General features: G+C 46.0%; 1 protein-coding gene across 13 annotated transcripts in view; it reads left to right on the forward strand.

The window, feature by feature from the left end:
* Positions 1 to 26,620, forward strand: part of MTSS1 (MTSS I-BAR domain containing 1) — a 162,600-nt gene that overhangs the window by 9,821 nt on the left and 126,159 nt on the right. For all 13 annotated transcript variants that reach the window (XM_068983777.1, XM_068983781.1, XM_068983774.1 and 10 more), the window contains 2 exons: positions 14,523 to 14,584; positions 18,757 to 18,830. In XM_068983777.1, coding sequence (XP_068839878.1) covers positions 14,523 to 14,584; positions 18,757 to 18,830 — 136 coding nt within the window. The remainder of the gene's footprint in view (positions 1 to 14,522; positions 14,585 to 18,756; positions 18,831 to 26,620) is intronic.

Here is a 26,620-nt window from a genome sequence, read left to right on the forward strand (position 1 = left end):
TCATCTGGCTCAGCAGGGCCTATTGGCATTTCTCTATTTGCAAATCTTCTGTAAAGGTAGGGAAGACCCGGGTGCCTGGCTGAGTTCCTCAGGGCCTTTAATGCTTAAAATAAAAAAGCCTTTTAGAGATGTTTACACCAGTGTAAGGAGAGATGGTTGCTTTGTACCGGCCATCTTTTCCTGTCCACCTTGTTTGAGTTGCGCCTTCTTTTTCTGAAGTGAGCACCCTGAGAAGCAGTCTCATTTGCCTCTAGTCTCCGTTTTACCAACAGCTTTGTACTGGCTTCTGTCCCTTCCCAAGACTTGGCCATGTTTGGGTTCTTCCTACCTGCCTACTGGGGCTTCGCTGGTAGCTCAGCTGGAAAGGAATCCGCCTGCAATGCAGGAGACCCTGGTTCGATTCCTGGGTTGGGAAGATCTGCTGGAGAAGGGAACAGTTCCCCACTCCAGTATTCTGGCCTGGAGAATTCCGTGGACTGTATTGTCCAGGGGGTGGCAAAGAGTCGGACACAACTGAGCAACTTTCACTTTCGCTATCTGCCTGCTAGCTATCTATGGCCCACCAGTCTTAGCCAGGCCTTCGGGCCTCCCAATGATTGACTGTAGTGGAGTGGCCTGCTCTGTGCCCCGTGTCCCCCAATCTGCATCCCCTGGCTTCTTTGAACACTTCCTGTGCTCTTCATTCTTGCTGTTGTCCCACTTGGAGGACCTTCTCTGCCATGTTTTGCATTACTGAGATCTTTCTCATCCTTCAAGGCCTCACCAGAAAGGTCGCTCATTTCTTCATCCTCCCCTTTCTATCACATCAGGCACTCTTGAGCATTTTTCCACATGCATGTTGATTCTACCTGTACTCACTGCATGCTGCCTTAAGTGGTTGCCCTTGGACTGCCACTTCCTAGCTCTATTACTCTGGGCACATTACTCTTGTTCCCTGAGCCTTGATTTTCTTACCTGTAAAATGGGTGGAGTAATAGTCTCCTATTAAAGTTGTGGAGGATTAAAAGAGAAAGTATATGCAAAGGGCTTAGCATGAAGAGATAAAATGCTCTTATGTCTGAAAGTGAAAGTTGCTCAGTCTTGTCCGACTCTTTGCAACCCCATGGACTGTCCATGGAATTCTCTAGGCCAGTATACTGGAGTGGGTAGCCTTTCCCGTCTCCAGGGGATCTTCCCAACCCAGGGATCGAACCCAGGACTTCCACATTGCAGGCAGATTCTTTACCAGCTGAGCCACAAGGGAACCCAGAAATCTGATAATTTCTAGCAGAGTACCCTGCCCACAGTGGTACTCAGATGTTTCCGAAAATATAAGAAACCTGCACCTTTGCTTTGATAATGCAATAGAGACAAGATTGAAATGCTTTTCAATTTTCAGCATGTAAATAATTTGAGAGAATGTGGTACACATATTCAATATGACAAAGTATTGAAAAGTGCCTGCTCTCTGCCAGGCACTGCTGCGGGGGGAGGCGGGTAGAAATACATCTGTGACCTTGCCCGAAAGTTGTTTAGTCTAGAGGAGTCACAGACAAGTAACTGGAAATCAGTGTGATCAGTGCCATGATAGATGTCAGCATGAGATTTTGAGAGGGGCCAGGGGAAGACCTCTGATTCTCATTTGGAGCTGGGAGACAGAACCAGGGGGAGGGTATTGGTACAGGTACAAAACCTTCCCCCGAGTTTTATTTTACTTACTTAACAAGCATTTGTATGGTACAACCAGGCACTATACTAGTGCTTTACGGAGACTGTTAATCCTCCCAGCAACCCAGGAAGGTAGTTACAAATGCATCTATCAGTGAGGGAGTTATTGCCATAATTCCCATTTTACAGATGGAAAACTGAACTGCAGAGTGGGTAAACCATTTGCCGCCATCATGCAAGTAAGGAGAGGAACAGCTGGGAGTTGAGCCCAGGCAGTGTGGCTCCAGAGTCTGCGCCCTTAATCCACAGGGCTGAGCTGTCTCTTACAGCATTTTAGGATTTCCTTTTCAGATTCCTTAGTGGGTATAAATCAGTGATCACTTTGATCATTATCCTACTGATAACTTTAGGACTCAGGACGAACCAGATAAAGCAGTGAAAATCTAGGCCCTCCTCGGAGCTGCGCCTCCCTTTATTTCAGGAGGGAGTTGGACCAGCCAACGAAGTGAAATCATTGGGCTGCTGACTCGTCCACAGAAGGAAGTGTGTGGGGCGCAGGCGGGGTGTGGTTCACAAGGGTCTGACATGGTTGTCTGAGGTGACAACCGCATGACACATGTTTGTTTTGCTGGAGAACCCCCGCCTCCGTCAGGGTCTCCCCCGTAACAGCTCTGCAGCCCACAGGATTGCACAACAGGAAAGAGGGGCCGTGTAGGGGAGGCAGTTGGAATGGCGGCAAGATTAGTTCCCAGGAAGACCTCTAAGTCTCACTTCTGAGGCCCGGCTTGCTGCAGCCCGGCGTCAGCTGAGCGCAAGGCCATTAAGGAAGTCTTTGAGTTTGGTTTAATGGTCCCTCTTTGTTTTGAAGTGATTGTTTACTGAACCTTCAAAGCCCGCTCTCCAGCAGGATGTGATCTGGGACCTGGATAATTGGATGAAGCACCCCAATAGGAAGCAAGTAGTGGGGAGCAGGGCCAGGAGGAGACAGCTGATGGCCAGGCTCTTGGCATCCGGGCCCTGGGAGACTCTGAGCCACTCCTGGGGGCAGGGGGTCATCCTGCCACCAGGAATAGACCTGGAGCCAGGGTCCCTGGGAACCTGGCCTCTTTGATGTTGGGCTGGCCTTAATTAGGGACACGCTAATTAAATCATGGAGAAGGAAGCTTTCCCCTACATTTAGCATGCAGCGTTAGCAAATGTTTTGAGAGCGTTTCTCGAGGGATTACTTCTCTAAGATTATGCAAGTAATTGAAAGTTAATGGAAGGAAAAAAAAAAAACCTGGAGACCTCAGGTTAGTAAAAAATAAAAGTCACCCATAACCACTTGATTCCAAAGTGGGTTATGGACACACCTTTTAGAGGAAGGCTATTGCAGCCTTTCTCCTGCCAGAAATTTTTTTTTCCACTTAGCTTTTCACTTAACGCTTTCCGTGCTTGTAATTAGAAGCCGGGTTAGTTTTAATGGCTGTGTGGTGATCCGTTGTTTTGTTCATGGTTAACTGATTTAGTTGACACCTATTGGAGGACCTGCTGTGGGTCAGGTTCTGTGTTAGGTGCTGAGGGGTGTGTGTGTGCTAAGTCACTTCAGTCTTGTCTGACTCTTTGTGACCCCATGGACTGTAGCCCTCCAGGCTCCTCTGTTCATGGGGATTCTCCAAGCAAGAATACTGGAGTGGGTTGCCGATTTCTCCAGGGGATCTTCCTGACTTAGGGATTGAACCTGCCGTCTCCTGCATTGCAAGTGAACTCTTTACCTTCTGAGCCACCTGGGAAGCTGTAAGTGCTGAGGACACAGCAGTTAACCAAATGGACTCAGCTCTCGGTCCTCTTGGGTCTTACATTCTAGTGAACAAGGGATGGGCGTCTGGGACAGACAAACTGAGTAAGTCAGTTATGTTGTATATTAGAAGAAGTGTGTGTGATAGAGCAGGCCCCCTGTGGTTGTTTTTAAATAGGGTGGTTGGGGAAAGCCTCACCTCAAAGAGAAGGTGACATTTGGGCGATAACTTATGAAGTATGTGGACATCAAAGAAATAATGAGTGTTCCAGGCACGGAAAGAGCATGTGCAAAGGCCCTGAGTCAGGAGCCCAGTTCCATAGTGATTTGTGATCAGGCTGTGTCCAGTGTTTCACCTTGAGCAGCTCTTCTGCAAATAGATCCTTGCAGTTACACCTTGATTTACATTGGTGGTTTCCCCAGAAAGATTTATCCTGAGTCAAAGGCACATACGTCCAAGGCTTTTTTGAAACCCGTTGCCAAATGCCTTTCAGAAAATGTGTGTCTGTTCACATTCCCCTGTGCAGGTGGTTATCACTGGGGATTACTCCTATAGGAGCATGGCCTGTACATCAGGACTGAGAAATCGCGAGACCACAGTATCCAAGGCCTCAGACGGCTGTGGCCTGTTGTCTAGAGTGATGAGTCTCAGATCTGTGTGTGGTTTTGGCCATCAGAGCGTGAGTGTCCCCTGGGGAATGTGTTAAGTGCAGACTCCTGGGCCCCACCCCCAGGGATCTGGTTGTGTTGATTTGGGGCTGGTTGCAGGGATCTGTAGGTTTAGCAGGCATTCCCTGGTGGTGAGTCTCTCTGGGAGCTTGTGCTGGGAGTCTTCCTTGGGTAAGAAGAGGTGGAGGTGGCTCCTGGGCCTCCCTGAGCCACCACAAGCCTCCTCTGCAGCTTGTGGAGTGGGTGGGATCTCCCTGCTCTTCCGCCCCCCTCAACTCTCGTCCCTCAGACCATACCTTCCTGGGATGTCTTCCAGGTGAACAAAGTGACTCGTGTCTGAATGTAGCATGATCTCCTGTGGTTTCTATCCTTGGCTAATTCTTTTTCTTTTGCAGGGAAGGCTTCCTCCCGTCCTTTCTTTTCCCCTCTTCTTCCAGGCTTCCCAGGTGGTACTAGTGGTAAAGAATTTGCCTGCCAAAGCAGGAGACACAAGAAATGTGGGTTAGATCCCTGGGTCAGGAAGATTTCCCTGGAGTAGGAAATGCCTATCCACTCCAGTGTTCTTGACTGGAGAATCCCATGGACAGAGGAGCCTGGTGGGCTACAGTCATTTAGGACCCCGGTGAGGAATCACTCCCGTCCAGAAGTTTGTACCAATTGCACCTTCCAGGGCTTTGTATCTAGAGTGTGGTGCCCTCCAGGATCAGTGGCTTACACAGCAGCATTCCTCAATACTTTGGCTTCTTCTAAGCACCACCCGGTGCCTGTGCATAGCACTGTTGGTCACTCAGTCGTGTCCGACTCTTGCCACCCCATGGACTGTAGCCTACCAGGCTCCTCTGTCCATGGCGTTCTCTAGGCAAGAATACTGGAGTGGGTAGCCAGTCATTCCCTTTTCCAGGGAATCTTCCTGACCCAAGGATCGAACCCAGGTCTCTTGTATTGTGGGCAGATTCTTTACCGTTCCACCAGGGAAGCCCAACCTGTGCATACTAGGTGCTCATGAAACGTCCGAGTCTGGGTGGCCTTGTACATGACTCATTAAAATGGCAGTTGCTAGCATTTCGGGAGTTCAAGGTGCTAGTCACCCTTCTGCACCCTCCTTTTCTTTGACTTACCCTCCTTAGCATCCTTTGAGGAGGGGACTACCATGGTCATCGTTTACAGATGAAAATGAAGTGTCACCGGATGTAGGTCTGGGGAGATCTGAAGCTGGGCAGCCACCCAGCAGACCACACTGATCCTTTTAGACACTGGGTATGGCTACTCATCAGGGCCTTCTATCCAGGCAGAGAGATGGACATTCAGTGGAAAGACACTAAAAAAAGAATAATGACTGTAGACGTAACAGGCACAGCCCTTTTTGGTGGTTCCTGCCCAGGTGTTATTCCTAGCAGCCAGGGTGGGGTTTGGGGCTTGCGGAGTTTGGTGGGAGGGAAAATCTGTTGAAGTGGGAGGTGCCAGCATCCATGAAGTGTGCACAGAGCTGTAAGGTTCTTTTCATAGGCATTTTTATTGCTGGTGAGCTTGGGTAGGTGGGTGAGGGTGGGCGTGTAAGGAGGCAACCGCTGATTATCCGCAAGGCTGTCATCCACTTGATGGACAGGGGTAATTAGTGGATTAGGCAAGCCCCAGTCAGAAAATAAAAGCCCACGAATGGTTTTATGGTGGAGGGGCTTACGCAGCTCCTTTCATCAGAGGACCTTGGGAGCCCTTCATCTTGCTGGATGAGGTGGGGAAGGGTGGCTTTGGGGACAAAGCTGTGACAGGTACCCACTTCTGGAAGTCAGAGATTCCTGCCTCATGCTTTAAGAAGCGTGGAGTCCAGTGGTGCTCCTGCTTTGGTCAGAAACTTCCTCTTGAAGCTTTGTTTTTGTTTCCCTGAAGGCTGAGCTCACCTAGGGGTGTCCCTGGAAGAAGGGGAGGGATGCTGTGGACTGTACCCCTCACACTCACCCTGGGGAGGCACCTGGTGGCAGGGCTGGGGATGGAAGCCTGGAGAGATGCTCGGGATAGGCTCCCCCACCTCCTGGTAGAAGCCGATTAGGTCCAGTGTCCACAGGAAACCTGAAGATGCGACAGAATCAGCCATAATCACACCGCTGATCGTGGTGACTCAACATTTCCGGTGTGTGTCTATCTGGTGTGTGATGTTTTCTGCACAAAGGGCTTTTCTTTTATGTTTTATTTTTCACGTGGTTGTGGATCCTGACCATTTCTAAGGTGACATTACAGCTCTCCCAGGTCCTTTGCAGTTATAATCAGGGGTTATTTGTTTGGGAAGCCCTTGCTCCCCACCCTACTTTATCTGGTTTACTTATTGTTGTTCAGTCACTAAGTTGTATCCTATTCTTTGTGACCTCATGGACTGCAGCATGCCAGGCTTCCCTGCCTTTGACAGTCTCCCGGAGTTTGCTCACACTCACGTCCACTGAGTCGATGATGCCATCGAACCATCTCATCCTCTGTTGGTCGTCCCCTTCTCCTCCTGCCTTCAGTCTTTGCCAGCTTCGGGTCTTTTCCAATGAGTCGGCTCTTCGCATCAGGTGGCCAAAGTATTAGAGCTTTAGCAGCAGTCCTTCCAATGAATATTCAGGGTTGATTTCCTTTAGGACTGACTGGTTTGATCTTCTTACTGTCCAAGGGACTCTCAAGAGTCTTCTCCAGCACCACAATTCAAAAGCATCAATTCTTTGGCTTTTACTGAACCCAGATATAAAGCAGGATCCAGCCTGCGTACTGGGCTTCCTGCAGCCCGAGGGCCGGGTCTGTGTATCTTGCTGCTTCCTCTTTCCAGAGTCAGGGTAGTGCTTGGAGGGGCAGATCAGGGATCACATTTCAGCCTAGAGGGCTAAGATGCAGCCTCTCTGGCCCTAGGTTTCTTCAGCTGTGGGATAACAGCAGCACCTGCCTCATGAGGTTTTTTGAACATGTAGTAAAAGTGTGTATCAAGCTGTGCCCCTCCAAGTGTGGTTTATGGACCGGCAGCCTCAGCATCACTCAGATGAAAGATAGAACATCCAGGCCCCACCTCAGACCAAGAGATTCAGAAACTGCATTTTTGCAAGATCTCCAGATGATAGTATTGTCAGTTAATGTTGGAGACGTGCTGGTCTGTTTATGAGGCATCTAGGGGCTGTTCAGAACATGGTGAGGTGTAACGATGAGGGTGGTGACAGTGGTGCTTATCAAGGTGAAAAGGGGTTTGGGAGATGGCCTGTCCAGTCACGTGCCTAGAACTTGGGTTCTCATCGGCCATAGCCGCTGGCCAGCCAGCTCTCTCTGGAACCTGACTCCCTGTAACTTGTCCCTGATGGTCCGTATTTCTTTTTCAGCTGAGGCAAGTCCTCCTTCCTCCTGAGAGTCCCCTTGGGTCTCTGGCTCCTATCAAATGGCCCTTCCTCTGATCCAGGCTCCAGGCTCCTCTGTGTTCCCCAAGCGGCAGCCCTGGTGTCTCATTCCCTCAGCTGTCCCCGAGGCTCCGCTGTCACGTGGGCCGGGCTTGGAGAGGCGGAGCCTGCATTATTCATCGGGCACTGTGAACTAGCCGGGCCCGGGAAGTTAGTTTTTTTCTTCTGCTCTATGTGGGATGCCATCCCAGGCCTCTGTTTTATACAAAGCAAACTAGAACCCCAAGCCAGCAAGTGGCCTGCCCAGCTGTTTGGCTGTGGGATAAGTGGAGGAGAAGATAGGGACTCGGTATCCCCAGAGCTCAAGTCTGGGCTGGGAAGATCCCCTTGGAGAAGGAAACAGCAGCCCACTCCAGCGTTCTTGCCTGGAGAATCGCATGGACAGAGAGCTTGGCCACAGTCCACAGGGCCACAAAGAGTTGGACACAACTGAAGCAACTTAGCACACACCCAGGGCAGCCCACTTGTCTGTCTGCTCAAGTGGTCAACAAACTCTTGGGGAATTGACCGAGATAGGTAGGCCTTTTTCTCAGAAGTGAGAAGATGACTTTATTCTCCTCCCCACCCCCCAGGGGACCAGGCTGCCTTCAGGCATGTGATTGGGTTGCCAGGTTCTCTTATCGCCGTACTGGTTTGGGGTTCATGTCACTCGCCATTTGAATGAAGTCCCATTTGTAGTTCAACCCTGGACCTTGCCCTAGACAGCTGCCCACGCTCTCCCTGTCCATCCTGCCATCTCCTGCTTCTCCCAGCATCAGTGTGCCACTCTGGTGTCCCTTGGAGGAGCCCACATGTGTCCTCCCTGTCTCCCTGTCTTTGTCCCTGTTACTGGAAATACTTTCCCTTCTTCCTTCCGTTTTTCTGTCCTCAAGCCCACAGTTCAGTGGGGAAAACCTAGGCTCAGAGAAGTGAACTGTGTGATGTGAGGGAAGCCGGTGGGGAAGGGGGGTCCCAGGATACTTTGCAGGAGGTGACATTTGAACTGGGTGCTGATGGCTGAGTAGGAGTTTTCCAGATTGTTGAATGCCCCCGGAGGTTAGAAGAGAGAACAGCCGGTGTGGGGTGGGGGCTCGGGGTGGGGGTGGGGGGTCTGTGTGGTGGGTACCTGCCTGTGGCTGTAGACTTAGAGCCTGTCTTCAGGCAGGCCCCGTCTCTCTCCCTGTAGGAAGTGGGCAAGGTCAGGCGGCTTGCTAAAAAGAGTCTTCCCCATGTTTGCAAATACAGCAGTTTCCAGCAACAAGGGTCTCTCCTTTCTCCCAGAACCTGGTGTGATCTGAGTTCTATTCTCAACAAACTGCCAAGGCTTCAAAACCTCCCTGCCCTCCCCCCATCCCTCGGCACCCCCAAAGAAATTCAAGAAGGAGATTCCAGAAGGAGAGTCTCGTTTCCCTTCTCCCATGACTTTGTACTTGGCGGAACCCACGTGCTCGGCAGGAGTCTTGTTTTCCTTGAGTTTGGTCTGTCTGGAAAGCTGTGAAACCTGTCTGTGTTGTCTGGTGAGCTCCACAGTGGGGTCTCTGTTGAGACTTTCTCGTAGTTTTGAGGATGCGTCCCTGGGGGTTCCTTAAACGTGAATAGAGCCCCTCCAGACACAATGTCAAGAGACAGCTTTCTGGGGTTTCTTAGTGGGCAGCGCAGATTAGAAATTTAAGGACCACACTGGACTTGCTTTCTACAAGGCCTCTCAGTGCCTACGGTGCCTTGATTGGCAAATTTCTCCTGAAATTCGAGTCTGCTCCCCTTTACCCAGCCTCGTTGTCTAGAACAACCCAGGGCTTTTTTTCTCTCAGTAACCTTTTCATTTTCCAAGTCCCTTCTTCATTCCCTCCAATCTTTTGAATTTTTGTAGTAAAACTATTTTCAGGTGGGTAGAAACTTTTTTTTTCCTTGAAAAAAACTTAAAAAAAAAAACAAATCTGGAACAACCCAACATCACCTTGCCTTTTAAATTTTAATAACGTTTACACACTTAAATTTCTCAACAAGGAGGTTTTTGTCTTCTGTTCTTAGAAGTTCTTTTTTTTTTAGAATCCATTAAATTATATATTGCCTAAAACAGGTGGGCCTGATACTCTTTGATAGACTGTCAAATATCTAGGCTGTCAAATATCATTAAGTTGGGAGAGAGTGGCTGTTGGCAGCCTTCATCTGGCAGAGTGGGTGTTCGTAGGCGGAGAGCTGGGTGCTGTACCCCCTAATTGCAGCGGGGACCCTCCTTTTGTTGCTAATTTGGTAAAGATTGAAATGAGGCTCCAGGTGGGGGCAGGTAAGTCGTTTTTAAAGTGGCTCCAGCAGTTGTTTTCAGGCACATGCGTCTGGGGTTTGAGTACTCCGTCCGCCTTGTACTAGGAGCAGCAGAGACACTGGCAGACACTGTGTCCCACTGTCTCTCTCCATGTCTGCGTTAACTATGGGGAACTCAGGATGCACAGTTGGCTCTGTTCTTAGAGGGATTTACAGCCTGGGTGGACCCTCTGACCTCAGGAGTGTTTTTTGGCCACACTGTATAGCTTGTGGGATCTTAGTTCCCAGACCAGGAATCGAACCCCTACCCAACTGCCCTTGCAGTCGAGGCACAGAGTCTTAACCACTGGACCCCCAGGGAAGTCCCGACCTGTAGAGTTGTAAACATCTCTCCCAGCATCCCGAAGGAGATTCTTGGGAGCCTGCAGATGCTCGGATCAAACCTGTCAAAGGTTATTGAGCCCTTATGGAGTGCCTGGCACTGCTCTGGGCACTTGGGATGACTGACCTCACCTCCTCCTTGCACCAATCTGGGGCAGTGGTGACTGACGCTTGCCGGAGTCAGACCACCTGCCCGCTGTCACGTGGCAGGGGGGGAGAGCTGAGATTCTAGCCAGCAGGTTGGCCCCTGGCGTTTGTGTTCCTTATTTCTTTCTTACGTTCTTTCAGTGTTCCGTGATGTCAGTGTTCAATAATGGTGATGGAATTATAACTTTTTATTGTTGACCATTGTAAAGAGCTGGCCTGAGAGTTCAAGTGACATCCCCCCTCCGGCATCGTTCACTGCCAGGGCCATGGCTAGAACTCAAGATTTGGTGCTCCCGCCATTCCGGTAAATACTGTGGATCATCTCGGTGACCTTCTGCGGGGGTTCCGTGGATAGGAGTGGTTGGTGTTGGAGAGAGGGGGCCTAGTTCTCATGTCCTGTGTGCAGATGGGAGATGCTAGTTCCTTTGACTGGAAGTTGATGCTCAGTGTCTGTGAACATCCTCAGGCTTTTCGTAAAGCTTCTCATGCTGTCTTGTCTACCAGAAAGGGAAGGACTAGCTAGATGAGGCTATAATTGGTTGATAACGCTCTCATGTTCTGAAGGATGCTGAAGTCCTTCTGAACAGAGATCTCTAGTGCCCAGCCAGAGGACTCTGATCTTGGTCCTTACCCCTGATTACCTGGATGTAGATATATTAATAGAAGGCATGTTCATATTTGGTATTGATAACAAAATGGTAAATGCTATAGGTGGGATTCCCCATAATGTCTTAATGGACCTGGAAAGGTAGCCTGAGCCCTTAGAGGTTCCATTCAAAAACAAACGAAGTTATGCTCTTGGGTTAAAGAGATTGGGGCACAGAGCTGGGATGGAGGCTAAGTGGTTTAGCAGATGATGACCAGACCTGTGCATGAGTGTTGGTGTCAGTAGCTCAGATGTAGCTGTCAAAGGACTTCTGCCAGGAGCCAGTCAGGCAGACTCCCTGGCCTGGTGCAGCTCAGTGTCCCACGGGAGCACATTGCCACTTGGAGGAATAAATCCAGAGTGTGCAGTTGGGCTGAGCAGGTCCCCAGCGCACAGACGCAGAATTGATGGATGTGATCTAGCAGCCCGGGTGAAACAGATTCTAGGGGTTGTGTGGATTGTAAATTCACGGTGCTGTTATTGCCAGAACCGCTAATTTGATCTTAAATTTTTTTAAGTGTAGTGGTGACTACCTTGTTTTCATAAAAATGATGTATGACCCTATTTAAAAGAAAAAAAAGAACAGGAAACTATAGCATGGAGGAAAGTACAAACAGGAACACAACACATTGGTCCAATCTCAGCTCCCAGAAACATTCCATTTTAATGTTTGGTAGATGGTTTTCCTGACATCTTGCGCATTTTCAGACAGACTTGATAGCTTGAGAAATATCTTGTTCAGCCACTCATGCCCAGTTCTTTGTGATGCCATGGACTGCAGCACGCCAGGCTTCCCTGTCTATCAACAACTCCCGGAGCTTGCTCAAATTCATGTCCATCGAGTCGGTGATGCCATCCAACCATCTCATCCTCTGCCGCCCCCTTCTCCTCCTGCCTTCAGTCTTTCCCAGCATCAGGGTCTTTTCCAATGAGTCAGCTCTTTGCATCAAGTGGCCAAAGTATTGGAGCTTCAGCATCTGTCCTTCCAATGAATATTCATGGTTGATTTAAGACTCAAAATATATAAATGAACACACCTTTAGAACAGGTGTTCTGTGCAGCATATTTTCAAAATAATAATTATTTAATTACCTTAAGAGAACTGAAATTGAAATGAAGTAATACGGAAGAACTTGCTGAGCTTCAGATAACTGTTTCTTCACTAGAAGGGACGCATTTCTCAGACATTCCCCTGAAGCGGTGGTTCTTCACCAGGGGGGATTTTGCCCCATAGGAACAATGTCTGGGGGCATTTTGTCACATCAGGTGACGTCCGTGAGTGTTACTGACGTCTAGTGAGTGGAGTAGCTGCTGAACATCCTGTAATGCACAAAACAGCCCCCCACCTCCATCTTGACAAAAAAAAAAAAATTAGCTCAAAATGTCAGCGGTGGCAAGGTTAAGAAAGTGTGCTCTTAAAAGAGTAAGGGGATGTATGGAGAGAGTAACATGGAAACATACATGACCTGTAAATAGATAGCCAATGGGAATTTGCTGTATGACTCAGGGAATTCAAACTGGGACTCTGTGACAACCTAGACGGGTGGGATGGGGTGGGAGGTGGGAGGGAGGTTCAAGAGGGGAGGAGACATATGTATACCTGTGGCTAATTCATGTTGATGTTTGGCAGAAACCAACAAAATTCTGTAAAACCATTATCCTTCAATTAAAAAATAAATTCAAAATTTTGAAAAAGATACATTATAAATAACTATATTTCAATAAAAATAAATAATAACTGAAATAAAGAATAAGGGGGGAGGAGATTATTAAAATTATTTGGGGAAAAAATTAGAAAGCTGAAATCATTATGTTTTAACTCAGTTTCAGTTTTAGTCTATTTTGATGGGACTTATTTTTTTCTTTTTTCTTTTTTCCTGAGCATAGCTTTAATTGGAAGATTTTAGTGTATTTACAGAAGTCCACAGCTCTCACGGAAGGCCCCACTGTTCTGTGCTCCAGGCTAGCTGGGGATTGATGGGCTTCTATAATAAAAAATGAGATGATTCACTGTATTACAGTTTCTCCATCCTCTCTCCTTAATGACAAAATCAAGAGGTGTCATATGTTATTTTTACCTTGTCAAGGTTCATAACATTTATATCCTATCCTACAACCGTAATCCGCCAGATGTTTAGAGGTAGTTCTATGTCTAAATGATTCAGTGCCAGACACGGCTTCTCTAACCACAGCTTCCTCTTTGGGTTTATTTTGCACTAACTCTTAGTTGGTTACCTGATCTTGCTGTTGTTGTTGTTCAGTTGTTAAGTCGTGTCCGACTCTGCGGCCCCAGACACTGCAGCGTGCCAGGCTTCCCTGTCCTTACTGTCTCCTGGAGTTTGTTCAGGTTCGTGTCCATCGAGTTCTATGGAAGACACTGCTTCTCTAACCACGGCTTCCTCTTCTCTGGGTTTATTTTGCACTGACTCTTGGTTGGTTACCTGTTCTTAGTGTACAGTTAATGTGCTATGTCAGACCCCACTGTGGTTTGCCCCAGCCAGAACTGCACCTGCAGTTTAGGGTTTGTCTCAAGCATCATACTTAGAGGGCTTCCCTGGTGGCTCAGATGATAAAGAATCCATCTGCATTGCGGGAGACCTGGGTTCGATCCCTGGGTTGGGAAGACTCCCTGGAGAAGGGAATGGCAACCCACTCCAGTGTTCTTGCTGGGAGAATCCCATGGACAGAGGAGCCTGGTGGGCTACAGTCCATAGGGTTGCAAGGAGTTGGACACGACTGAGCGACTAAGCACACGCACATACTATACTTAGAAGAGTGGAGAATAATGGAGTATCCCCAAGACACTGTGGGGATGTGAGACAGGGTCCCGTGTAGAAATGGAGTTGCGGTTGAGAGCTGAAAGAAGGAATGCTGTGAATGAATGTGCTGGTTGTCCTTAGTTCTTTGAAAAGATGGATGTGGAAGCAGTATTGATTTAACTCTGTGGATTCCTAGGTTAGGAGTAAGACTGCGTGGATAGAAAGGAAAGCTTGGCTGATGTAGGTAGGTTGCCATGGAGGGTGACGAGTGTCCTGTTAGCTGTAATACGCTGGGAAACCACCTATAACCATGTAGTATGTAGATGCTGGTCTCAAGCCATCAGCTGAGCAGCTATATTTAGGTAACTTCCCAACCTTGAGATTCTGCTAGACTAATGATGTACTGTTCGCTTAGTTGCTCAGTCATGTCCAACTCTTTGCGACCCCACGGACTGTAACCTGCCAAGCTCCTCTGTCCATGGGACTTCTCCAGGCAAGAATACCAGAGTGGGCTGCCATGCCCTCCTCTAGGGGATCTTCCAAACCCAGGGATCGAACCCAGGTGTCCCACATTGCAGGAAGATTCCTTACCATCCAATGCTTGCCAGTAGCCTCCTGTCCTGGAGAGGAGCTGCAAACACTCTGGTTCCCTCCTCCCTGCCTTCTGGGATAAGGAGGAGAACAGCCAGAGGCATGATCAGGTGGTTCAGGGTAGAGTCTTATATGTTCCACATATCTAGAATTTGGACCCACCTATCATTGGAGTTGGGTGTGCTACCAATGTCTTCATCAGATATCTATCACAGCTGGACTTACTGATTGATGGCTTTGTTTTGTTGTAGGGGAGTTATCCGGTTTGGGAAGATTTCATTAACAAAGCCGGAAAACTGCAGTCCCAGCTTCGGTAAGTAGAAGCATGTCATCTTCAAGAAAATGGCAGCAGCCTTAGACAAAGGATGCAAGAACAGGGACCCAAGAGTTGAACTAGGGTTACTTTTGGAAGTCTTACAGGTAGAGGAGCATGCAGTGGCATTGCCACTTACTAGCCACGTGTCCTGACCACTGATTGCTATATGTGAAATCAACTCATATCTGCTCTGCCTCCTTCCACTGGAATTTTGAGGGTCAAATGAAAAGTCAGTTATATGTAAGGTAGTCATGGATGACATATAAAGAGTGTTCCCTACATGCCAGGTATATGGTAACAGTTAAATCTCATGACCCCAAGAGGTAAGTATAGTTGTTATCCCATTTTGCTGATGAAAAAACTGAGGCACAGATAAGCTGAATTACTTACCCAAATTCACACAGCTAGTAAATGAGAGAGCAGGGAATTGAACTGAGGCAGTCTGGCTCTGCAGTTCATTCTGCTTCCTGCCTATCCTTACAGAGTTTAAAGCTTAGTTTGTATAATTCCATTTCCATGAATTGTCATAAAATGCAAATCTGTAGAGACAGATGGAGACTAGTGGTTTCCTGGGGCTAGGAGTGGGAAAGGAGGTTGACTGCAAATGGCCATGAGGGGCCTTGTTGGGGTGATGGAAATATTCTAAAACTGGATTGTGGTGGTATTTGCATAGCTCTGAATTTACTGAAAAATTGTTAACTTACACACCTAAAAAGGGTGAACTTTATGGTATACAAATTATGTCTCAATAAAGCTGTTTTAAAACAATGAGATCTAATGCTAATCTGCTCTAAGGGGCTATTATTATTGCCTCATCATGTGCTTGTTAATACATCATTTGACGTACAGTAGAAAATAAGGCAACGTCTTCTTGTTAAAGCCATATGCTTTTAAAAGCAGTGGGGAGAGGGGTGTGATTGCACTTAGGGTGCTTCAAGAGAGCTGGGACATTTGAAAAAGAGGTTGTTTTCATGACCCTGGTCATGGCTGTGGGGGTGACATGGGTTGGTTTGGGTGTATGGGGATGGTTTTCCAGAGAACAAAGCAGGTAGGTGTTTTCTGGGGTATGAAACTATGTGGATGACAGACAGAGGAAGGGGGAGTAACATGAAGTTCTTTAGGACTTTGCCTGTTGACCCCAGGGGTTCCTGCCCAGAACTTTGGCCACAGGACTGGGGATTCCCTGGCTCCCCTGTAGGTTAGGAGAGAACTTGAGAGATGTGGAAATTTCCCAGTCCATTATTCAGCTTCGTGGGGCCTGGGGTTTCCAGAGTGGTGAGTGGGCATTCAGATGGACCATGGGCTTCAGAGTATGGCCCTTTTGCTGCTTGTTGAGTCCTTTGCCATTTCTTTGCTTAAGAACCTATGATTACTTTGTCTTGGATCAGATCCAACCTACTCTTCTCAGATTGTAAGACCCTCTCCCCCAACTCTACCGCCATCATGGTTCGTTTCAAATAGGTTCATTTCAAACCTCCTGTAGGAGGTTGCTCCTGTTGTAAAACATGTAAGTACAACCCCTCCCCCCACACTCTTCTTATCTGGCCTCATTTAATTGGCTGGCAGGTTTTCAGAGTTGACCAGGGAAAAGATGCTCTTCTCCTTTTACCAATGAAGCAGCTAAAACTTAAAATAATTACCTGATTGGCTGTCTTAAACATACAGAATAAGACTTAAAGCAATCTTATCCGCACTGGTACAAAGTACATTATAATATATTGGGGTTGGTCAAAAAGTTCATTCAGGATTTTCTGTTACAGCTTATGGAAAAACCCAAATGAACGTTTTGGCCAACCCTGTATAGATATAATATGCATATTATATATATAAAGTGTTAGTTGCTCAGTCATGTCCAGCTCTCTGTGACCCCATGGACTATAGCCTGCCAGGCTCCTCTGTCTATGGGGTTTTTCCAGGCAAGAAAACTGGAGTGGGTTTACCATTCCCTTCTCCAGGGGATCTTCCTGACCCAGGGATCGAACCCAGGTCTCCTGCGTTGCAGACAGATTCTTTCCCTTCTGAGCCACCAGGGAAGCCCTACACACACACACACACACACACACGTGTGTGTGTGTACATATATGTTAAACAACAGGCCCCATGAGGCAGAGACCATTTCTTTATTTTGTCAAGCTACTAGTACCTGGTTGAGAGCACCATGGGAAGCTCAAGCCTGTGGTTTAATTTTCTGTATTAAGAGAGTGGATGAGGATAAGACCAGAGAAGAGGCAGACTCTTGGAGCGTGTAAACTGAATCACTCCTTTCTCCTGCTGATGGATGCATGTTTGCTCTGCGCCATCAGAGAGGGCTAAGATGTCCTGTGACAGAAGCAGTCCGTGAAATATGGCTCATCGGAAGGCGGTGTTTAAAAGCTCTTAATTCCTCACACTTGACCACAGTCTTTGTTTTCACGGGAGCCCTGGTGACCGTGTAATACTTGAGGCACCTCTACAGCTGGCTCTTCTGGAAGATCGGCCTTGACTTGAGTGAGAGTAAATACAGCTGTTGGGTCAGATATTAATTATAAATTTGAATGAGTTGTTTATAAATCTCAGAGCGTAAAGCTAACTTTTCCATGGTTTGCAGTTGGTGCCAACTCTTCAAGAAATATGCTTTGAAGTGGGTTTTTGTTTTTGTTTAGTGTGTAAGTCTGTGTGTGTGTGTTTTGACCAGAATGTTTTCCTGCTTTACTGGAAAATATCAGGCCTCATTTTGAAGCTTGGCTCTAAGGGACCATTGCCCAGGTTTTCCTAGGCACCACTTCTAGCACCTTCCAAGCTGCCTTGCTTAGGCTCAAAGGTCATTTCTTTCTTTCTTTTTGCCCTCCTCCATTTTGAACTTCCTTTTTAAATCCTTCTTCTCATCTTCTTCCCTTTTTAGTACTTTTTCTTTCTCTCATCTTCTTCCTTCACGACTTTGAATTAGTAGGGATGCTCTATAAGGACTGTATTCATATGTGAACTACTTGGACGTTAACATCAGGCTGTAAACTCTGTTGTACGGGTTCTTGTGAGTGAGCCTGGGGCTGGCTTGCTCGTCCTGGTTGTTCACAGCCCTGGGATGCAGTGGTGATTACTTTGTTGAATGGCCTCTTGGACCATGATTCTAGGAACCAGTAGATCACAAGGTGCTCAAGGCATCTCCCAGTGCTCAAGAGAATGCGAAGAATTCAAGAGAACTTCTAGGAAAGTAAATGAGATAGTAACCCCTCCTTGGTCTCAGCTTTTAGGAATTCAGGAGATGCTGTAGAGATAGCATTCTAACGTGAAAAAATGGTATGTTGGTTTCACTATAGTCATGATTTAGGGGGGAAAGTCACATAGCTGGGATCCTGTAGTGGGATGAGCACGGGATTGTAAGTCACACTGGGCTGCTAGTCTCAGCTGTGGTATGAACTGGTGATCTCCGTTTTCCCAACTCTAAGATGAATTGTTTAACCTAGGTCTCTTCAGGATCCGTTCTACCAATCCGTGTAGCTATATTGTTTTCCTACTCTAAAGTATCTTTCAGCCATACCACTTATATATTTTTTTAAGATGCTTTTCTTTTTAGGTAGAAATACCTGTCTTTTCCTTCTTTGTGAAATTTTACTTGTTAATAATTTTATACCATCAGGTGAAATGGAGTAGGAAGAATAGTTAGTTAGCATTTGTTGATTAGTACTGCATGAGCCATACATTATTGGGGTACAGTGCAATAGGAGAAAGTCTTTAAAGTGTAGGTCCACACACAGTGGGGGAAGAAGTGGGTGGGATGAATTGAGAGAGTAGCTTTGAAACATATACATTACCATATGCCAAACAGGTAGCTAATGGGAAGTTGCTATATAACACAGGGAACTCAATCTGTGACAACCTAGAGGGGTGGGAGGGAAGTTCAAGAGGGAGGGGAAACACACACACATATAAAGATATATACACACACACATACACATACCTATGACTGATTCATGTTGTTGTATGGCAGACACCAGCACAACATTGTAAAGCAATTATACTCCAATTAAAAAAAAAAAGGGTCCACTAAGCCGATGGTTGTCTGTATCCAGTCAGGGTTTCCCTCTTGGAGGGTGACTTTCAGTCCCTGGCAGGGATTCCAGCCCTTTTGCTGTCACGCATGTGCTGGTGTGAGACAGCCCTCATGCTTTTGTTATCTGTTTGCATTTTAGGACAGCAGTAGTAGCAGCAGCTGCCTTCTTGGACGCCTTCCAGAAAGTGGCTGACATGGCCACCAACACACGTGGTAAGCAGATGGAGGGGTGGCATTCAGTATGTGGGCTCTTACCCTTGGCGGCTTCACACGAAGATGGAGCTCAAGTTATCAGAGCTTAGCTGACTCATATTTAAAAATACATAGATTTCTAACTGGGGGATTCTGCAAAGTAGATGCTGCAAATCGTTCTCCAGATAATAAAGCGCATGAGAAGAAGGAAAAATAAACCAAAAGGAACCAGGGTTTATGCCTGAGATGGCTTGATGTGCTTGTCATCACTTTTAACGACGTGCTGGTTGCAGAGTCTTGAGCTGTGTGTTTGGCTGCAATTTGTTTTTCCCTCCTCATATGTGTCATCTTAAGATTTTCCTCATTCCCTTGTGGAATGAGAAGCAGTGAGAATGATGGGTTAGACCTTTTTTTCCTGGGTTCCCATGAAATGAGGGAACCTATTATAAGTAGCATCCTATGGTGTTGTATGTGTCTCCCATGTTTGACTGCAAACCCCTCAAGGTGTAGACTGTGACTGGTGCCTGTCTGAACTTTCCCAAAACATAGCACTTGGCACACAGTAGATGTTTAAAGTGTGTTAATTAAATCAGTGAACAGAGGGAATTCTTTTGAAAATTTGTATTGGTTTCAGTGACTATTGAATCGTGGAAAAGAATATTTATAACCTGTGAAAGGTTTGTAGAGAAGCAAGTAAATCTTTCTCTACCCAGCACCATCGTTAGAAGTATGACATTACCCATAACCTAGAGACCCTCATTCAAAGGGGGGTGCTTCCCATTTCATTCCGAGCCAGAGAATCTCTTCTGCTTCTTTTTTTTTTTTTTTTTTGCCTTCTTTCTGGGTCTCCTTGTACACTGACAGCTACAGGTCTGTTCTTGTTATTGTCATGATGACGTTGGAAAATGTGGGTGTCAGGGGCCGGTGTTGGATGGATTTGCTCCCAGTCACACAACAGTTAACCTATGAAGCCCACAATGGGTATGTACCTCTAGCGGACTTCAGTACGTCCTTATTTATCATAAGTGCTTAATTAAATATTGAAATAAATTTACATTGAGGACTCTTCTCATTCAAGATGCTTGAAAACTACTGATATTTCAGGCACTGTCTTTGGACCACAACAATCAGCATGTTATATTCTGCATCCTGGGGGGGCTTGCAGTTTTCCATGTGGGGGGAATGCTACCTGCAAATCAAGAATCTCAGTGTAGAAAAAACATGTTTGGTATGGGAATAGTGGTAGGACAGAGTGCTCAGGGAATATGGAAAAGTGAGCAGTTAGCTCAGCTCAGGGAGTCGAAGTTCTCCCAGGAGAGGTAATATCTCTCCTCATTTCCAAGATGCCGGTGGAGTTTTCAAAGGTTCCCTGGGAGAATGTGATGGAGACCCAGAGGGTTGGTTTTTCCGTCTGGTTTGTCAGCTTGACCAGGGTCTTAACCAGTATCTTCTTAAGACCCTTAAAAAAACTTTCTACATACCATATGTGTGCTAGTTATGAGATGTTTAGAATATACAAGTATAAAGAGGAATATGATATTCATGCCATTGTTCACTGCTGTTAGTGCTGTTGGGTCTGTTTTATCATATTTTCTTCCATTGCAGCAACATCTGGGACTGGACTCACCAGTCATAAGGATGTCTCTCTAGAATGACCATCAGAGTGTGTCTTTCTTAAAGAGTTGCTCTATTATTTTATAATAACTTAAGTATCTGGCACTGCATTTTTGAGGCTCTGTGATTCATAAGTTTAAGTTTTAATGTTTAATTACTCAGTAGAACCTAGAGGATGGAATAGAAAGGCATTTTCTGATTGTCCATAATTTCCTGCAACAGGAACCTAGGTTTTTGCAGAAGTTGCTGCTGAGAAGGGTTCTTGGTGGGAAACTGAAGGGCCTGCAAATTCTCATGGTTGAAGGGAGGAAAAACCATTGTTTGTGGGAAAAGAAACCGGACTAACCTCTCTGTGGTCCTGGTGGAGGCAGAGAAGGAGTTTGGAGGCGATGTCTTTGACAGAAGATGAATAACGTCACAGTGAACAAGATCCCTACTTGGATCTATTTTTAAACCATCTGATTTCAGGTCATTTTTTTAGCACTGCCACAGTACTTTACATCTTGAGATGTCTAGAATCTGTACGCATTTGAAGGAAATAACTTCTATTAAATGTAGGAGTGTGAGAACTCACATGACCGAAAATATGTATGGTTGACACCTAGAAAGGTATATTTTATGGCCATAAGAGAGAAACTTGAAGGCACATCTGATGTTCAATTAAATGTCAAATTAGTTTTATTAAGTTAAGTTTTTCCTTAACAATTGAAAAATGCAGAACAAGCTCCTTAGTTTAAAAAAAGTTATGTAACAAAGTATATAAAATATACCCTTGGAGTACCCTCTGCAGAGATGGGGTTTAATGTCATTTATAGACTTTTTTTGCATTCTTAAACACATATAGCAAGAAAAATTAATCATAGAACAACATGTAAATTGATATATAGAATAAAATATATTTTAAGATCTTTTTCAAAAGGTGGCCCATGAGAAACATTGTTTCTGTGCTTTTAGTTCCAAGTATATTATAATTATCTTTCTATGTCAGTGCCTAGAGAATCTACCTCGTTCTTTCTAGCCACCAAATGGAATTTCTTGTGTGGATATAGCACGGTTTAATCATCCTTTTATTTGGGGATGTTTAGATTATCTCCACTTATTCACTGTTACACACTACACTGCAGTTGATACCCTTGTGTACTTGCTTCTAGAGATCTATGGGTAATCTCTTTTTAACGGTTGTATGCATCTCCAGGGAAATGAAGAATCTGTTAAAAAGTGCTTCAAGCTGTTTTGGTCAGCAGCAGATATATTTTGGCTCACAGTCGTTACAGGCTGCAACTCTAACACAGTTTGCAGTTTGATATCCACACACTGTGGAGAGTCCGGTGTCTTGCTTAGTGCGTTCATTTATTTTTGGATGCGCTGGGTCTCTGTTGCTGCATGTGGGCTGTCTCTTGTTGCGGTGCCTGGGATTCTCATTCCAGTGGCTTCTCTGGTTACAGAGCGTTGGCTCTAGGGGGCACAGACTCAGCAGGGGCCTCATTGCCCCGTGGTATGTGGGATCTTCCCAGACCAGGGATCAAACCCATGTCCCCTACCCTGGCAGATTCCTAACCACTCGCCCGCCAGAGAAGCCTGCTTAATGCCTGTGATGCAATGGTTTTCGAGCCCTTGTTTTAAGTAAGGGAAGGGAGTAACAGTTATTCTTATGTGTGTCTGTTTTGGACAGGCATCCAGAATCTCAAACTAGCGGGTCTCTGGTTTCCAAAATATTAGCATTCCATATTGTTTCCCAGAGGAAATGGCTCTGAAAGGTTTTTGTCCTTTTTAGCAAATAGTTTTGCACTGGCTGTGAAAATAATTTATTTAGAAAAATCTTTTAAATGCTAGTCATTATGACAGCAAAGTCAATCTAGTCCTGTAACTATTGTTAAGTAGTTATGAATGTGGAAATAAATTTGAGCTGTTTTGTTCATTTTTTTTAAGAGTATAAGCTGCTACTGTAATGTGTATGTTTAGGTTAATAATTAAACTATAATGGAATTTAAGAGTTAACACCATAATACATACAGTTCTGTATTTTGTTGATCTTTGCATTCTGGAATGAATATACAGCTTGTGCTCAGTATGAAAGTACACCTGTTTGCCTGTTACTGGCCACAAAGAATTAGTGTCTTGGCATTTGGTGTACAGAGAATGCCTGACTTTGTGAAGCAGGGTCTCCATTTTCCTCTTGTCCGTGATGGACCAGCACATGGGCTGTCATGGGGGTGGTTTGAACTGACTGGGGCACAGTTGTCTGAGTCACTTAAAGAAAAGAGAAAGCACAGAGGTACGGGGGAGGCTTCTCAGCCCTTGGTGGTGGGTACTGGGGAGCAGTGTTCCTCCACCTGTACACGTGCAGCCTGGTGCCCGCCAGGCCCTCACCCGCCTCTCACCGCAAGGCAGGGGCACGTTGCTGATGAAATGCTCTGTCTGAGTCAGCACTGGCCCTTCGCGGCCACTGCGTCATTTGCTGGTGTCAGCAAGGGCCTTTGGAGAGCATAATGCTGTGTGACTTTCATTTCTGGCTGCCTCTGTATGCTTCTGTAATTGCTTCATAGCTTTGAACAGCCATCTCTAGGATGTTGAGATGACGATGCACCAGACCCAGAGTGAGGAGTTTAAGATTCTAAGAAGGAAGGAAATGGATCCCAGCCGACTAGATGGTCTCTAATCACCTTTGTTGAATACGTAACACAGGCCAGGTTCTGTCCTATGTGCTTTACATGAAGTGAGTCTTTTTATTCTCAGAACAGCTCTCTGAGATCAGTGCTTATGATCTTTATTCTAGATAATGAAATCTGGGTGAAGAGAGCTTATCTAAACCAACCAAGGTCATATAGCTTGGAAGTGGGGAGACTGGAGCCTGGCCTAGAGTCTGGATTTTAACAACTAAATTATGATGCTTTATGTAAGAAGCTGCTGGGTTTAGTATAAACTTAAGTTTGCTTTCTTTTTTTTTTTTTGGCTGCGTGGCTTGTGGGAATCTTAGTTTCCTGACCAGGGCTTGAACCCACACCCTTGGCAGTGAAAGTGTGGAGTCCTAACCTGTGGATTGTCAAGCAAGTCCCTTAAGTTTGCTTTTAAATTTATTAATCCTGATTGTATTGAAAATAAACCAATCTATGTAGCTCCTTGAAGTGACGACTAGGTCAAAAGTTGGATGCTCTGTTTGTCTTCTGCTTGGCCAGCTCTGTAACCCTGGGTAATTTTGTTTCGCTTCTTCAGGCTTTGATTTCCCCATTTGTAAAAGGGGTTTTCCCAGGATCTAGTAGGGCCTTAGATAGTTGCAAGTAACCTTTTTTTGGCTCTAATATTCTATAATTTAAGATATTGCTTTGTCCCTATTAAATCTTAAAATACAAATTAAGTTGGATAGTCTAAATTTTCTTTTTCTGTAGTATCTTTACAGTTTTCTGATTTTTGCTTGGGGGACAAAGGAAGCAGAGGTAAGCGGAGGATAAAGAGTGAGCAGGTTAGGCGAGAAACATGGTTAGAAGAGACCCTCAGGGTGTGCTTGAGGAGGGCAGATGGAAGCTGGAGCTTTTAGAACACCCAGTGAAGTCAAGACAATCGAGTGGGACTTTAAACAGTGAGCCCGATTGCTGAGGTTCTGTGAACTGATGAAGACAGTCTCCAGGACGCAAACTGAATAAAAGCAATTGTGGTTCATAAAAATACGTGATTTTTTTAGTATGTGCTTAGTTGCTCAATCATCTCTCACTCTTTGTGACCCATGGGCTGTAGCCCACCAGGCTCCTCTGTCCATGGGATTTCCCAGGCAAGAATACTGGAGTGGGTTGCCATTCTCTTCTCCAGGGGATCTTGTCAACCCAGGGATCGAACCGGTGCCTCCTGCCTTGCAGGTGGATTATTTACCATCTGGGTCACCAGGGAAGCTCTTCCTCTAGAGTGTGATAAATGCTATGCTCTCCTTATGTCACTGATGGATCGTAACTACTTAGGAAGCTTGTTTTAAACTACAGATTTCACAGGATATGTGTACGTGTATGGCTCAGTTGTTTGGCTGTCCACCTGGAGCTATCACAATGTTGTTAATCAGCTATACTCCAATGTAAAATAAAAAGTTTTAAAAAAAAGTACAGATATCAGAGTCCTGCCTTATACCTGTGGTTATTCATTAACTGAGTGGAGCTTAGACACCTTAGATTTTTTTAAAGGCTTCCCAGAAGAATAAGGCCTCTCGCCATCTTGCTGTCACCCACCTGCCCAGTGACATCTCTGCCCACGGCCGGCAGTTCCACCCACAAAAAAATGCCCTTGGCTCCCCGAATCCCTTTAAACTGTTGATCCCTTCCTTCTTGCACTTGTGCATTCCAGACCCAGGGTGCCCTTCCCAGCCCACCCCCTCTCCACCCCCTTTAGATGCTTGAAGATCTTTGGCTTATCTTCCTAGAGCCAGTTTAAGAGTCAGGTTGCCTGTGAAACGCTTGCCTTCACCGCCTCCTTCCTCCATCCCCAGGGTAAATGGGGTCTCACTCTTCTGCCTCCTTGTGGTCACCATCTTCCCCGCTAGACTCAGCCACCTCCAGGGCAGGGCCTGCGTCCTGCTGCTCTCTGAGGAACCCAGGTACCCAAGTGCTAATAAGTATCCGGCATTTAGGAAGGCGCAGACCACGTTGCGCGCAGTCCTTGGTGGATCTGGGTGAGGAAGGCTGTCATCTCTCTCTGGAGGCAGGAGCCTGGTGACGTGGGGTCTTTGGCCAGATTCCACTTGGGAGTTCAGAATTCAAGTCTTGGGACCCCTCTTGGTGATTGAGTCTCTGGATTATGTGACTTCATAATTCACTGTTGCCCAGGAGGGCCCAGCACATCAGTGATGGGGGTCACAGGAAGTGGGCAGGTGGATGGATGGCAGCTGTCTGCTCTTGGCTGGAGTTGGAAAAGAAGGGGAAATCTTCCTTTTTGGGAAGGAGGTGCTGGCAAGCTATTTCCAAGAGGCAGCCATACTGGTTTTGTTTGCCCACAAGTTTTATTTTAACGAGGTTGTTTAACTAAAACTTCATTGACCCTTAACTTCTGGATTGACTTCAGTGTTTCAGACCTGAACTCTCTTTCATGTAATTAAGGCAGGATTTCTACCTAGGAAGCTGCTCAGCCACAAACTGAAAAAAATAACAAAAAAGGCCATTGTGCTTGCGCCTACTCATTCTTGTCCAACTCTTTGCGACCCCATGGACTGTACTCCACCAGGTTCCTCTGTCCCATGGGATTTTCCAGACAAGAATACTGGAGTGAGTTGCCATTTCCTTCCCCAGGGGATCTTCCTTCCTGACCCAGGGATCAAATGTGCATCTCCTGTGTCTCCTGCATTGCAGGAGGATTCTTTACCTGCTGAGCCAATGGGGAAGCTCCCAAAATAGGTCATAAAAAAACTTTTTCACAGGCCTGGAACTGCATATTCTTTGAAGATGACCTTAAAGAATCCTGGACAGTTTCATTCACTTAATTAAAAAGAAAGAGGCATAAAACTGCAATCTACTGATCTCTAGATGTGGGTGTTGATCACTAAAATGGTTTTATACTCAGGCCAGTTCAGGTTCCTTTATCATTTTTGGTTATTGTCCTTAACAATTCTTAAAAGAGGAGAGCCCTTATGAGTATTTGAGGAAACAGCTCCATTGTAATTTTTCTTTAAAAGCCAAGTTTATGGTTTTGAAACATTCAAGGATAGTATGTTCATTTTTCTGATGATCTTATTCCAGTTGAGGCTTTAGAAGTATTGGGGAGCAAAAGGAACCTAGCAGAAAGCATCTGGAGCCTCAAAGTATTACAGAAAACTGGCTGATGTGAATTTTACTCAGAGTCTGGATATGGTTCTCACAGGGGCACCTTGACAACCCTACACAGGCTCTAAGTAAAATTATTGCCACGCTCTAATATTCTGGAACCTTGGCACATATAGATGCCCAGGAAGCAGTTGCTGATTTGTTAAATAAAAACTGATCAAGTGAAGTACTTTGTATCTTGCTTACAGAGTGGATGGACCAGCAGCTGTATTCGCTGACATTTTAAAACATGAATCTGGGCAGACTGTATTGACAGTGACCTAGAAACTCTATTGCCTTTCATTTTCGTGGTTTTGAATTTGACCTCTTGATTTTGATTCACATGAATTATTCCGAGGAAGCCTGAAGCCCAATTTTGCTCTGCTGGTAGTTACATTTTGAAAATTCTCATTGCTGTGTTCT

Source organism: Capricornis sumatraensis, chromosome 11 (genome assembly GCF_032405125.1).
Source record: "Capricornis sumatraensis isolate serow.1 chromosome 11, serow.2, whole genome shotgun sequence".
Lineage (NCBI taxonomy): Eukaryota > Metazoa > Chordata > Mammalia > Artiodactyla > Bovidae > Capricornis > Capricornis sumatraensis.